The 14,894-nt window shown below is 45.4% G+C and overlaps 1 protein-coding gene across 1 annotated transcript in view; it reads left to right on the plus strand.

Moving 5' to 3' along the window:
- The first annotated feature begins 1,428 nt into the window (after positions 1–1,428).
- Positions 1,429–14,894, plus strand: part of Styx (serine/threonine/tyrosine interacting protein) — a 29,412-nt gene continuing 15,946 nt past the window's right edge. Inside the window, exons 1-3 of the mRNA XM_051142931.1 lie at positions 1,429–1,760; positions 10,707–10,739; positions 12,631–12,684. Coding sequence (XP_050998888.1) covers positions 1,704–1,760; positions 10,707–10,739; positions 12,631–12,684 — 144 coding nt within the window. The 5' untranslated portion in view covers positions 1,429–1,703. The remainder of the gene's footprint in view (positions 1,761–10,706; positions 10,740–12,630; positions 12,685–14,894) is intronic.

Consider the following 14,894-nt stretch of genomic DNA (forward strand, 5'->3'; position numbering starts at 1 on the left):
CTCTGTATGTAGCCGTTGTTGTTCTGGGCTTGCCTTGTTTTTGTTTTTTGGTTTTTTGAGACAGGGTTTCTCTGTGTAGCCTTGGCTGTCTTGGACTCACTTTGTAGAGCAGGCTGGCCTCGAACTCACAGAGATCCGCCTGCCTCTGCCTCCCAAGTGCTGGGATTAAAGGCGTGCTCCACCACGCCCAGCTGGGCTTGCCTTGCAGACCAGGAGGTCCTCGAGCTCAGCAGCTGTCTGCCTGCCCCTGCCTCCCTGAGGTGGTGCCACTCACCTTTCATCCCAGCTGCCATCTGATTATTTTTTAGTTAAAAGTTCCTAGCAGGGCGTTCTGTGCCTTTTCTACTTCCTCAGGCGGGATGGTTTAAGTAGCCCTAGAGAGAGTGCGGACCATGCGCTGCATACATGACACGATGAAAAGAGTGAGAGGAAAATCTTAAATACCTGTGTGATCCTTCTACCTTTATAAAGGATGGGTGTTTAATAACAGTAAGCCCCGAGGCCTCTAGGAAATACAGTGAAAAGCTAGTGTTAGTCACATACCTTGCTGTCAAGCAGTGGTTCCTTCAGTGAGACCGAAGGTCGTTGGGAATTGTAGCTGGGCCTGATGGTGTACACCTTTAATCCCGGAACTTGGGAGGCAAGATCTCTTGTGAGTTTGAAGACAACACGAGCTACATAGTGAGACCTTGAGAAAAAAAGTTTATATATACATATTTGGTTTTTCAAGTCAGGAATTCTCTGTAGTCCTGGCTGTCCTGGAACTCACTCTGTAGACCAGGCTGGCCTCTGCCTCCCAGGTGCTGGGATTAAAGGTGTGCACCACCACTGCCAGGTGGTGGAGTATGTTCTTAACCTTTAAAAACTATCACACACACAGAAAACTATGTGTTATGTTGAAATTTTAACCCAAAGGGAGTAATCTTAAGAATACTGAGTACAATTTAGTAAGTAAGCGATCATTCCCATTTCTGAATGACTTTTTTATTTAGGAAAATTTCTGGATAATACAGAGTTATTACACCAAAGAGGCCACTTTTAAATTGTTTTTAAGGTGATGGGTATCTCGTTTTCTGCACAGTCTAAAGTGAATTTAAAATGAGGTCTTCCGGTTTGGGTTATAATCCCCCCCCCCCCCCCCCCCCGCCCAATCACGAATTAGGCAGCCTTCCTGTGAGTGCCAGTTCTGGAGGGCACTCTGAAGGGACATCCCAGCCTGGAAGGCCTAGCCAGCCTGACAGCTGGCTGCTTTCACCCGGGACCTCTCCTCCCTCCCTCCGGCCCTGGCTCCGCCCCGCAGGAAGCCCCGCCCCTCGCGTCTGCGCGCTCGCGCACGGGACGGGCGGAGGCGCGCTGACACCTGGCGGCTGGGCGGGCCATCGGCGAGCGTGGGCTGTGATTGGCTGCGGCGCCGGGGTGGGGCGGGAGGAGACGGTTATGGGCTCGTGCCTGGGCCGGATCCCGGCCGTGTGAGGGGCGCGGGGACCTGCGGGAGGGAGACGGCCGCAGCATGGCGGCCGGCAGCGCGCCGCCCTACCCACCGCCTTCCTGTCGCAACCGCCCCGACGCCGTGGCCCGCCAGTGCTCGCTGTGAGCCCGCCGCCCGCCGTCCGCTCGCCCGCCCGCACTCCTCTCCTTGCCGCCTCCGCCAGCCCGGGGGCGCGGAGGGGCGCGCCGCGCCCACCCGCCGGGGCCCTGGGACCATGGAGGACGTGAAGCTGGAGTTCCCCTCGCTCCCGCAGGGCAAAGACGACGCCGAGGTGAGTGCCCGCCCCGCCGCACGCCGCCCCCGGGACTCCGGCCGAGCCGCGACCCTGGCCCAACCGCCGCAGAAGCTTCTCTCTCCTGGGAGGGGAGGGCGAGCCCCCTTCTCCCCCAGGACCCCCGCGGAGGAACCCCTGACCACTCGCCACGGCGGGGAGGATGTGTTTTTGAAGACAGACTCATGTCTGAGTGCCAAAGCAACACCCTGTAGAGTTGTTTTTAATCTGAGCCTGATGTTAGGTTCACATGCGGGATACCTAGCCCCACGTGTGGAGCTGACCGGAGGCGTGAACTCAGGAATTTGCACCTTCTGAGAGTTCCCCAAGTCAAAACCAACTACCACCACCACCAGCAACAAAAACCCCACAAAAAGAAACTATGACCAACAGGGGAAAACAAACAAACAAAAACCCCACAGCAGCCACAAAGCTAGCTTCTTTGAATTTGACATTTTTAAATCACAAATCTTGCTATTGGAGGAAAGTTACTGCGGAGAGCAAAATTCCTTTACCTCCTCCCGATTCCTAATTCAGGATTCTTTTCACTCCACCTTGATTTTTCTTTACCTAACATTTACAGAAACTTTTTTTTTCATTTGTTGGAAATATTTTATCGTAACAGACACTGTTAAGTTACAGTTAACTAGAGGCTAAATTAGTAACAAGACTTGGATTCTTCGCTGTGACGCTTAATAGGATCAAGAAAGGATTCTAGGGTTTTGTTTTGTGTGTTTTGAGACAGGTCTGTCTAAATAGCCCTGGCTGTCCTGGAACTCGGAGAGATCCACCTGCCTGCCTCTGCATCCCAAGTGCTGGGATAATATAGGAGTGCACCTTTTAATCTCGGCGTTTTAAAGATATTTGGGGCTGGGCCTGGCTGCCAACCTTGTGTTCTCACTACTTGGGCAGTAGAAAAAGGAAGAGAAAGAAAGACTTCAAGTCAAGGCAGCTTTGATTATATAGCAGATTTGAGCCCAGTCTGAGTTACGTGAGAGGGAGTGTTCGAACACCAAATACTCAAGTCTACTGAATGTCTTCATTTGATGTTCAACTTTTTCGTGTTTGTTTATTGTGGTTGTGTGTTTTTGAGAAGGAGTTTCTTTGTAGCCCTGGCTCGCCTGGAACTCTGTGTAGAGCAGAGTGGCCTTAAGCCCTAAGAGATGCACCTGCCTCAGTCTCATGAGTACTGATGTTAAAAGGATGTGCCACTAAAACCAGCTACTTTCTAAAAATGATTTTTGATTTTAAGACAAAGTCTTGTGTAGCCGAGCTGACCTGGGATTTTCTGTAGCAGTTCTGTTCTCCCAAGTGATGGAATTACAGGCATTTTTGGAGGATTCCCTTATTTGTAGTAGTGATGCTTGAGACTTGAATATATTTTAAGTTGAATCATAAATTAGAATTTGCACTTTGTCAGTGCAATGATTGGGGGTGGTGCTTTTTTAATTTTTTTTTTTAGGTTTTTCGAGACAGGGTTTCTCTGTGTATCCTTGGCTGTCCTGGAGTCGCTTTGTAGACCGGGCTGGCCTCGAACTCATAGCGATCCGCCTGCCTCTGCCTCCCGAGTGCTGGGATTAAAGGCGTGGGCCACCACGCCCGGCTGGGGGGGAGGTGCTTTTTGTCTTCAAATAATTTCAGTTCTGCGCGCAGTGAAGAAGACAACCAACTCTTCTTTTTTCTCCCACCTGCCCACCACATACGTGCACGCTGTAAAGGCGGGCCTCGCTGACTGGCCTCGGGAGCGTCTCCCTCACCCCTCACCCCCACCCCCATGTCCTCACAAAGGGGGGAAGGTGGGCCTCTGCATGTCTTCCACCCCATGAAGTATAGCATGGGGACTTGAGGGGCTCTGGATGACTGATGTACACTTTGTTTTTTAAGACAGGTTTTTCTGTGTAACCTTGGCTGTCCTGGACTCAAGTCTGTAGACCAGGCTGGCCTCAAACTCAACAGTGATCCTCCTGCCTCCTGCCTCCTGCCTCTGCTTTCCAAGTAATGGGATTAAAAGCTGGCTGTAGTGTACACTTTTAATCCTAGTATTCTCTGCTGAAGTGGAGACAGGCAGATTTCTACCAGTTTGAGACACTTTGGTCTACATAGTAAATTCAAGGACAGGCTGGGATTCCCAGAGGAATTGGGGGTGGGGATGATTTTAGTAGATTCTTTTTTTGTTTTGCTTTTTGAGACAAAAGTTTCTCTGGGTAGGCCTGACTGTCCTGAGACTCGCTCTCTAGACCAGGCTGCCCTTGAACTCAGAGATCCGCCTGCCTCTGCCTCCCTAGTGCTGGGACTAAAGGCGTGCGCCACCTTAGGCAGTACTTTTTTTCTCTCTCTTTTTTTTTTTTTTTTTTTGGTTTTTCGAGACAGGGTTTCTCTGTGTAGCCTTGGCCATCCTGGACTCGCTTTGTAGACCAGGCTGGCCTTGAACTCACAGCGATCCGCCTGCCTCTGCCTCCTGAGTGCTGGGATTAAAGGCGTGCGCCACCACACCTGGCTTCTTTTCTCTTTTTTGCCACCTCCTCCCACCCTTCTGTTTTCACCCAGAGCAGTTTACTCCCCTAGGTACTATAGCACATGTCTCTTTGATATCTGCCTTCATAAACATTTGTTATAATTTTTGGCCATCTTTTCTTTAATAGGCCGAACTTTCCGTAAGGGGCTGTATTTATCTGAGGACTAGAGCTTAGATCCCCAGAGCTCACTAAAGCTCGGGAGGTGTGGTTGGTTGTTCCCTGTACTCTCAGCACACTGGGGAGGGGCAGGTTTGCTAGCAAGAGGAGCCAGAATCCTGGAGTTCCAAGTTCAGCAAGAGACTGCCTTAATTAATAAGTAATACAAACTAGTCAGATGTGGTGGTGCATACCTTTAATCCTAGTGCTCCGGAGGCAGAGGCAGGCTTTTCTTGTGAGTTCTAGCCTACATAGGATATTTCCGGTTAGCCAGGGCTACATGATGGGATCCTGTCTAAACAAAACAAACCCAAATAGATTAAATAAAGTAAATAATTAGAGAATGAAGAGCAACTGAGGGAGATACTAGTTATCAGCTTCTAGCCTCTACATACGTGTGTGCATGTACATACATAAATATACATATGTACACATATATGTATGCATGCCCACAAATGTGAGCGAATGTGTGTTTGCCTACATATAACCCCCATCCCAAAAAGAAATGAACTCTAATCCCAGGATTTGGGGGGGTGACAAAAGGATTACCAACAAGTACTATGCCAGGCCAGTCTGGGCTCCTTTAATAAGTCCTGTGCCAGGCATAGCTTAGCCACGATGCAGGATACCCCCAACTCCCGAGAGGGCCAGGGGAGGGGGTGAGGAGAGGAAAGAAAAAGTAATGGGCTGGAGATAGAAGGTTAAGTTTGAGCTGGGCGTGGTGGTGCACGCCTTTAGTCCCAGCACTCTGGAGGCAGAGGCAGGCAGATTGCTGTGAGTTCAAGGCCAGCCTGGTCTACAAAGCAGGCCCAGGACAGCCAGGGTTGTTACACAAGAATCTTAAAAAACCTTTAAAAAAAGTTTTTTAAAGAAGATTAAGTTTGTGTGTTTGTTAAAGGCTTGTCTGGGCTTCTGCTCTTCAAGCAGCAAGGTCAAGGACCTTCATCCAGTAATGGCTTTTTGAGGGGGAGGGGTTGAGACAGGGCTTCTCTGTGTAGCTCCGGCTCTTTTGGACCTCTGTTGGCTGGATGGTATCAAAGGCATGCATCACCAGTGCCAGGGCACTGATGGCCTTCTTGGTAGTAGTCTGTGGGTGTGTATCCCTTTGTCCATCTGTCCATCCACCAGTCTGCCTTGTCTGTCAGTCATCTGGTCTTTCTCTTCTTTGGGATAGCCATAGCTTATGCTAAGAACATTATTTAGCCCTAGTCACTTCTCAGAGCCCCTCCATCACCCTGTGTGTCGAGTCACTTCTCAGAGCCCCCTCCATCACCCTGTGTGTGTCATCGAGTCACTTCTCAGAGCCCCTCCATCACCCTGTGTGTCGAGTCACTTCTCAGAGCCCCCTCCATCACCCTGTGTGTGTCATCGAGTCACTTCTCAGAGCCCCTCCATCACCCTGTGTGTCGAGTCACTTCTCAGAGCCCCTCCATCACCCTGTGTGTCGAGTCACTTCTCAGAGCCCCTCCATCACCCTGTGTGTCGAGTCACTTCTCAGAGCCCCTCCATCACCCTGTGTGTGTCGTCGAGTCACTTCTCAGAGCCCCCTCCATCACCCTGTGTGTCGAGTCACTTCTCAGAGCCCCCTCCATCACCCTGTGTGTGTCGTCGAGTCACTTCTCAGAGCCCCTCCATCACCCTGTGTGTCGAGTCACTTCTCAGAGCCCCTCCATCACCCTGTGTGTGTCATCGAGTCACTTCTCAGAGCCCCTCCATCACCCTGTGTGTCGAGTCACTTCTCAGAGCCCCTCCATCACCCTGTGTGTCAAGTCACTTCTCAGAGCCCCCTCCATCACCCTGTGTGTGTCGTTGAGTCACTTCTCAGAGCCCCTCCATCACCCTGTGTGTGTCATCGAGTCACTTCTCAGAGCCCCTCCATCACCCTGTGTGTCAAGTCACTTCTCAGAGCCCCTCCATCACCCTGTGTGTCGAGTCACTTCTCAGAGCCCCTCCATCACCCTCTGTGTGTCGTCGAGTCACTTCTCAGAGCCCCTCCATCACCCTGTGTGTCGGGCTTCCAGCTTGTAATTCCTCACACTAGACATTTCAGCACTTGGTCTTTGGGAGACACACTCAAACCATATCCAGAACAAGCTGCAGGGTTAGGACGTGACGCTCTTGACGATGCGGCTGTGATGGTGGCCACTGGAATAGGTCCAAATGAGACATCGCTGAGCGTTTCTAGGTTTCAGAGATCCATACTCACTCCAGTGAGGCTTGATCTCCAAGTAAGACTATGTGTGTATCTGACCTCAAATGGAAGTAGCTTTCTGTTCTCTTCCTGCTGTACAACTTGTTTTCACTGTTGTTGTTAGCAACAGGTTTTCTCTATGTAGCCCAGGCTGTCATGGAACTCACTATGTTAACCAGGCTAGCCTCAAATTCACAGAGATCTGATTCTGGGATTTAAAAATGTGTGCCCTCACACCCTTTGGAATAACCTTTTTTTGGTATATAGAGACAGTGTTTCATGGTCTATTGTCTACACATTTATACAAAGTTTGAAATAACTTTGGAATCTTGGTTTTGCCTAAAAATTGAGGTAAACTTTCATTTTATCTTTTATTGGTTTTGGTTTTTTGTTTGTTTTGCTTTGCTTTTTTACCTAAAAATAGCTGTATTAAAGGATCTCAGCACTAGAAAGGTTGAGACCCACTGCACTAGAGGAAAGAGAGGTCTTCCCTCTCCCACACAGGTGTCCCTCAGAAGATTTGTATACCGTTCCTGTATGTGCTCCTGTTTTGTTTCTTTAATCACATACAATGTTTTCATTTTAAGTAATGAATTTCTTTAATTGCTTTTCTTATGATTATAACTTGTTGCTTCAGGAAATGAGTTTGGCCATTAGATGACTTGAAAATCTTTGGTACACACCTTTAATCCCAGAACTCTGGAGCCGAGTTAGGTGGGTGGGTCTCTGAGTTCCAGCCCAGCAGGCTAGCCAGTGCCACATGCCTCCAGCCTAGTGCCAGGAGGGTAGCCAGTGCCACATGCCTCCAGCCTAGTGCCAGGAGGGTAGCCAGTGCCACATGCCTCCAGCCTAGTGCCAGGAGGGTAGCCAGTGCCACATGCCTACAGCCTAGTGCCAGGAGGCTAGCCAGTGCCACATGCCTACAGCCTAGTGCCAGGAGGCTAGCCATTGCCATATGCCTCCAGCCTAGTGCAAGATGTCTCCAGAATGTGCAGCGCTGGGCTTATTAACATACCACACTCAGTATTGGAGACACCATTACTCAAAGGATGGGGTCTTTGACCTAAATTATTAAAACTTTTCTATGTAAAAGATAACCATCTCTCTGTGAGTTTGAGGTTAGCATTGTCTACAGAGTGAGTTTCAGGACAGCCAGGGCTACATAGAGAAACCCTGTCTTGAAAAACCAAAAAAGAAAAAGAAAAAAAAAGATAACCAGTATCTACTGTTAAGTTGAAGCACGTGGACACGAAGTTTGGCTGATATTTCTTTGTACTGACTTGAAAATCACATTCTCTTCTCTTCTGTTAATCTCATGGATCATAATTGTCACTTTGTGCAATCAGTCTTTTTAAAGATATGTTTTCTATAAGGTTCTTTTTCACATTGAAAGGCAGAATAGAGATGTACTGATTAAGGGAATAAATTCTGAATCCAGGTTAATAAGACTCCAAAGTAAAACTCTCAGGGCTGGAGAGGGAGCTTTAGCAGCTAGGAGCTCTTCCTGCTCTTGCAAGAGCCACCTACGCAGGACTGAGAGCTGCCAACACCAGGTCCAAGAGATAGATGGCTTCTTGTGGGTCTAAGGGGACCAGGCACATACATGGTGCACACACATACACGAAAGCAAAGCACTAGTACATGTAGAATAATACAAATAAATATCTAAAAATAAGATTTTTGTCTAAAATAGAAATATAGACACAATGTTAGTTAGTGACTTTTTTTAACAGAATTTTATTTTTAGGTTTCTTTAATATAAGTCTGCTTATAAAATTGGTCTTTGTAACCAGGCAGTGGTGGCTCACACCTTTAAACCCAGCACTTAAGAGGCAGAGGCAGGTGGATCTATGAGTTCCAGGGCAGCCTGGTCTACAGAGCAAGTTCTAGGACAGCCAGGGCTACACAGGGAAACCCTGTCTCGAAAAAAATAATAAAATTTATTTAAAAAATGAAATTGTTTTTTATAAAACATTATTGAGGACCAGGGTCTCACTGTGCAATCCTATCTGGCCTTGAACTCACAAAGGTCTAATCCCACATGCCCAGCTTGGAAGAATACAGGCTGTAAAGTCTTATATGTGTGTATAATGGATGTGTGCATGTGCACTCACAGTTGTCTATTCTGAGCAGGGCGGGGTATCTGCCTCAGCCTGGGCTCCTGTTTTCTTGGCAAAGCTGGAAGCCAGAAACCCCAAGCAATCCTCCTGTCTCTGTCTACCTCAGAGCTGGAGTTCCATGTGTCGTGGTTGCCTGGTCTGTGGCATGCACACTGGGTCTTCATGGCATTGCCGTGAGGTATCTGATGGTAGAGGAACCTTTCCAGAAATGCTTTTGTTAGAATTACCTTCTATTTACTCTTGTTCTTGAAAAGTGGTTTTTCTGAGTTGTAGCACTGATAGGTGCTGTGCTGCTGGTTGTACGTCAGCCTGACACAAGCTGTAGTCATCTGAGAAAACAAGCAGCAAGCAGCGCTCCTCCATGGCCTCTGTGTCACGTCCTGTTTCTGGTCCCGTCTGGATGAGCTCCTGCTTTGGCTTCCCTCAGTGGACAGTAAACCAGATAAATGGTTGCTTTTTGTCTGGAATGAAAACTCTAACACAGTTTCACTTTTGAATTTTTTTCTATCACATATTAGTCTTAATTCTTTTTGTCAATTTGGTTAAGTGCCTTTTTTTTTTTTTTTTTAAGTTGGTAGGTTGGTTTTTGAGACGGGGTTTCGCTGTGTAGTTCTTGCTGTCCTGGAACTTACTGTGTAGACCAGGCTGGCCTCGAACTCAGAGAACTACCTTCCTCTGCCTCCTAAGTGCTGGGATTAAAAGTGTGTGTCGCCATGCCAGACTAAGATCCAACTGAAGCATGTCTGTGTCGGGATACAAGGGCATCTCTGTGAGCCTGAAGGGATGGTTCAGTGGAGGCTGCTCTGCTAGGGCACCAGCATGGCGGCTCACAGCATCTGTAATAATAGTCCTAGAGAATCTAACACCCTCTTTTGGCCTCTAAGGGAACCAGGCACTCACGTGGTACACAGGCACAATGTAGGCAAAACACCCAGACACATTAAAACAAAAGAAAATTAAATTTAATGAAAGAAAGTAAAAATCCACCAACATAACACCAAACAAACTATAATTTGATTTCTGTCACCAAGGATGTGTGTGTGTGTGTGTGTGTGTGTTGGCATAGAGTGGTGTACTGGTTGGCCTGGAATTCACTGCATAGCTCAGGCTGCCCTAGCGCTTGACCATCCTTTGGCTCCTACCATCTAAATTCTAGGACTGTAAACCGTGTCGCCAGGCTGCTTTTATTTATTTGCATGCAGAGCAGCAGGCCCTGCAGGCCCAGAGCTATGGAATGCTTTTATGTTTAATGTATTTTCTAAAAGGCGCAGCTCTGTGGTAGAAAACTTGCCAAGCAAGCACAAGGCCATGGATTTGCTTTCTCAGCACCACATACACACACAAATGTATATTTTAAAATCTGTATTAAGAGCCAGGCGGTTGGTGGCACACACCTCTAATCCCAGCACTCGGGGCAGAAGCAGGTGAATATCCAAGTTTGAGGCCTTTCGATCTGCAGAGTGATTTTCAGGACAGTTGGGTACACAGAGAAACTTTGTATCAAAAAGCAGAAAATCCGTATTTTAAAAAAACGTATCCGAGGAAATCAGATGACAGCTTTGTAGAGTGGGTTCTCTCATTCCCCGCCCATGCTTCTGGGGTGGATTTTGGGTGGTCAGGCTTGCATGTGCCAAGCACCTTTTACAGGCTGAGCCATCTTGCTGGCTGTGAATCTGATTTTTTTTTTTTTGGTCACATCTTTGTGCTATTTTTCTTTTTTTTTTAATGTAAAGTGTTTTATTATTTACATTTCTTGTGCGTGCTTGTTTGTTGAGTTGTGTGCTCTCATGCTCAGGGCATGCGAGCCATGGTGCACGTTTGGAGGTCAGAGGATCACTTTGAAGATTCTTGTCTCTATCTCCTGGGTTCTAAGGATCAAATTATATTGTCAAACTTGAGCCGTTTGACAGGCCCGTGATATTTTCATGCTATTTATTTTTATTTTTTTGTCTTCCCTTTGAAGGAGTGGACTTACCCTATGAGACGGGAAATGCAGGTATGGCAACTTTTAATTTATTCAAGATGGCCTTTATTATTAAATAACTTACGCTTACTTCACAAAGGAGGCCTACTGGTTCCTGTAGGTTTGTCATATTGTGCAATGTATATGTGGATAAAAAAACAGCCAGTGCTCTTCACCTCTGAGCCATCTCTCTAGCTCCATATATGTGCATTAGAATATTATGCGGTAAATATGTACCATTGTGTCAATAAAAGTTTTAATATGTGAAATGAATTCTTTATCCCACTTGGATTAGATTGAGGATCATAGCAATATATGTATATACTTAGTGAATCACTGTTTCTCCTTATTTATAAAATGAAATGCTTGTATGCTTTTTAAAGCAGTTTGCTTTGCTGTCTAATTAGGATAAATTCAAGAGAGTTGACTGTATTCATTTTTTTTTTGTCTACTTCCCAGTTGACATTCATAATGGATTTATCTAATATTCAGTGAGTTGAATACTTACTATTTGGAAGTAATTCATTTCCTCTTTTGTGGTTTTTTTTTTTTTTAATCATTCACAGTCAACTTTGTTGAATCAAGAGAGCAGTGCCCCTCTTAATCCCATACCTTCCAAAGATCTGCTACGTTTTTTGTTTTTTGAGACAGGGTTTCTCTGTGTAGCTTTGGCTGTTCTGAACTCACTTTGTAGACCATTCTGGCCTCGAACTCACAGAGATCCGCCTGCCTCTGTCTCCCAAGTGCTGGGATTACAGGTGTGCGCCACCACACCTGGCCTGCCTTTCTTAATAAAAACTCTCTTTTTAGGCATCTCTTCTTTGAGTAGCCCACATCCATCCTCTCAAGTGTCTTGGCTTTCCTTCTAAGTGTTTTTCTCTTAACTCTCATGCTTTATCAAACCTCAGCTTTGCTTCATTAAAGAAGAGAAGGGCTGGAGAGATGGCTCAGAGGTTCAGAGCACTGGCTGCTCTTCCAAAGGTCCTGAGTTCAATTCCCAGCAACCACATGGTAGCTCACAACCACCTATAATGAGATCTAGTGCCCTCTTCTGGCTTGCTGGCTCACTTGTGGGCAGAATACTGTATTAATTAATTAATTAATTAATTAATTTTTTAAAAGGCAGAAAGAGAGAGAGAGAAAAGAGGAAAGCTTCTTTTTAAACGTTTAACTATATGTGAGTACGTAGAAGAACTAATTTGATGCTATCACAAATGCAAAAATAAATAAAATGTAATTTATACTTGTAAGATTTCTGTGCTCATGAGGCTGAGGCAGGAGAACTGCCTGGAGTTTAGGGCTAGCCTTAGCTGTGCTAGTAAGATGCAGTTTGGAAGGAAGCGAAAAGAAGTCAGTGGGCACAGTGTCCCTACAGTGGCTCCTTAGCTAGGTCCGCTTCTGTTTACTGCGGCGACAGTTACGCTCTGCTTCACCTTGTGCTGCTTTGTTTCTGAGAAGAGCACAGGTCTGATGATGAGCTCCTGGTGTCGTGAGCTGACTGTGACCCAGCCTGGCTCACACCCAGGATCCCCTGCCTCACCTCCTGGTGCTGGGACTGTAGGTGTAGGCCCTTGTACTGCCAAATAAAAGTTGGTGTCAGTGTGATTCTTAAAGGGAGGATTTTTTTTTTGTTTGTTTTATTTTTAGCACAGAACAGAAGTTAGAGAAATTTTATTACTGTGGACATCAATGATATAATGTTTTGATTATATCCAATCTACTTATAAAAAATGCTGTATGATCTCAAGCATGTGGCTTTCAACCTATGTTTCTCACCCCAGTTTGCTAAATGTGGCTGGGAAATGCTACCAGAACAAAGTTTTAACCAGAAATTCTTATTGCAAAGGCACACAACAGGCAGATCCACTTAGATGGTATGAATTTGCTATAGGTTTAAACTTTATGTGTGTATTTTTCCCCCTAGGAAGTTTTGCCTGGATTGTTCTTAGGCCCATACTCTTCTGCTATGAAAAGCAAGGTATGAACTTTAGGTTAGGTTCTCCAAGAGGCTTTAGTAAACCAACTTTTTATCGGGTAAGTTTTTACTAGTAAGAGTTTTATACTTGGGAACATTTATATACAACTGTGTTGATAGTGCTTGTACCTGCTTTCAAACTTACTTGGACCATTAATAGTTTTGAAGTGTTTCACCACAAATAACAAGTGAGTTTTTTTTTTTTTTTTTCCTCATGAATTCTTGTGTTTGATAGCTATGCCAGCCCTATAATTTTTAGTAGTTTATTTACTATCTTAAAATATTACGTCTATACGTGCACTGTGCAGTATCAGACGTGTGCAAAGTACCAGGAGAAAGCAGAGCAGTTATTCACTTTTATCAAAATAAGAGAGTGCACGTCTCACAGTGAGTCATCTTTTAATTGGACGTAAACTCTTGGGTTGCTCAGTTGGGATGAGGGAGTTGCAGGCTTCATCATGCAGCGGTGGTCCAGCCTCTTCCAGGAGACTCAGCTCCAGGAAGGAGCTCAGTGATGGTGGTTCTTTGTGAGCGTCACACAGGGAGAAATGTTGCAGAGCAAATGTCTTCCCCAAGAGCCGGCTGATTCAGAGGCTGGAATACTTTTGTACAGTAGATCCATGATACCACTTTTAGAGTCGTCCTGAAATTTGAAGGTTCTTGACAGTTGAGATAACCAACCAGATGGAAAAGGTGTATAGCACTGAATGAGCAAGCAGAGCTTTGACTGCCTAGATGGCGTCAGCAAAACTGTTGCCCCAGTATTGTAACGTTGATCAGCTGCTAGTCCTCACAATCAATTGTGCCCTTATTAGCATGTATAGTTATGCCTAATAATGGATTTCACTATGGCATTTATGTCTCGTGTATATAAACTATTTTTTATATTCATACACATATCTGTTACCCTCTCTTGTCCTCCTCCACTGACTCCCATTAATGCTTTTCTCAGCTTGTGTCTTCTTTGTGTTTATATTTCTCACCCTGAGTTACCATAATACAGTCCAAGCTTCTTCTCATACCACCTCCAGCTGTAAGAATGAATAGTGGGGGATAAAGAACCTAGAGGGATAAATGCCTTTTTAAAGATTGATTTACTCAAGGCATATCTTACATTCAGGTTGCTTGTTTACCAGTGATCTATTTTTTTTTTTTTTTTTTTTTTTTTTTGTAATTTTTGTCTATTTATATTTGGAAGGTAAGGTCATAGTTTTTGTTTCTGTTTTTTTAATAAATGCATCTACTGAAAGGTACAAATATTCTGTTAATGTGTTAGAATTTCATTCTGGTAAGGCTTGCTTTAGAGTTTGTTTTGTTTTCCTTTTTGCTGTTGTTGTTTGAGACAGGGTGTCACTATGTAACTCTAGCTAGTCTGGAACGTGGTGTAGACCATGCTGACCTCAAACTCAGATCTACCCCGGCTTCTGCCTTCCAGATACTGAGATAAAAGCTTCTGCACAGACCCAGTTACAACATTTCTATGTTTTCTTGTAGTTTTTCATATAGGTAAAATAAAATAGATGCAAAACCACATCTTGATTAGTAAAAGCGTGAGTTAAAGAGTGAGTGCCACTGACTTCGGAGGTTGCTAACATGTAGACATAGAACATTGGCTCGTTATTAGTCCTGTCAAGCACTTGTAAATAATTTATCAAACATTCCTGCTTATTCCAGGATATACTAAAACAAAACAAAAACAAAAAACAGAAATAACAACTCTGGCCTTGCCTGAGAGGAAAATTTGCTGTCAAAATTAACACTTAAGCCTTTTGAAAACCATATTGTCTTAGTCAGTTTGGATGCCTGATAAAATACGTGGTGTGGATGACTTGCTTCCCACGATTGTGGACGTTGGGCATCTGAGATGGGGTGTCGGCATCCCCACAATGTGCTCCTGGGGCGCAGCCTTATCCTCTGGATGGTATCTACACGCTTTATATACAGTCCCATGGGGGACAGAGGGAGCAGCTTCTGTTCTTTGCTGTATAAAGGTCATGCCCCCACACGGGATTTCCATATCATGACCTTGTTGAAGCTCAATCTTTATAGTCCATGTAACTATCATAACTGCTCAGGTAAAGGCAATGTTTTCCCATTCTCACGTAATTAAACCATGGAGCTCAGGGCATGGGCAGAGCTGGGATTTCTAGCTTAGGGTCCCATGATTCTAACCTCTCTGGTTTTAGCCATAATTGTTAATAGTAATAGTTTCT

The sequence above is a fragment of the Acomys russatus genome, chromosome 3 (assembly GCF_903995435.1).
Source record: "Acomys russatus chromosome 3, mAcoRus1.1, whole genome shotgun sequence".
NCBI lineage: Eukaryota > Metazoa > Chordata > Mammalia > Rodentia > Muridae > Acomys > Acomys russatus.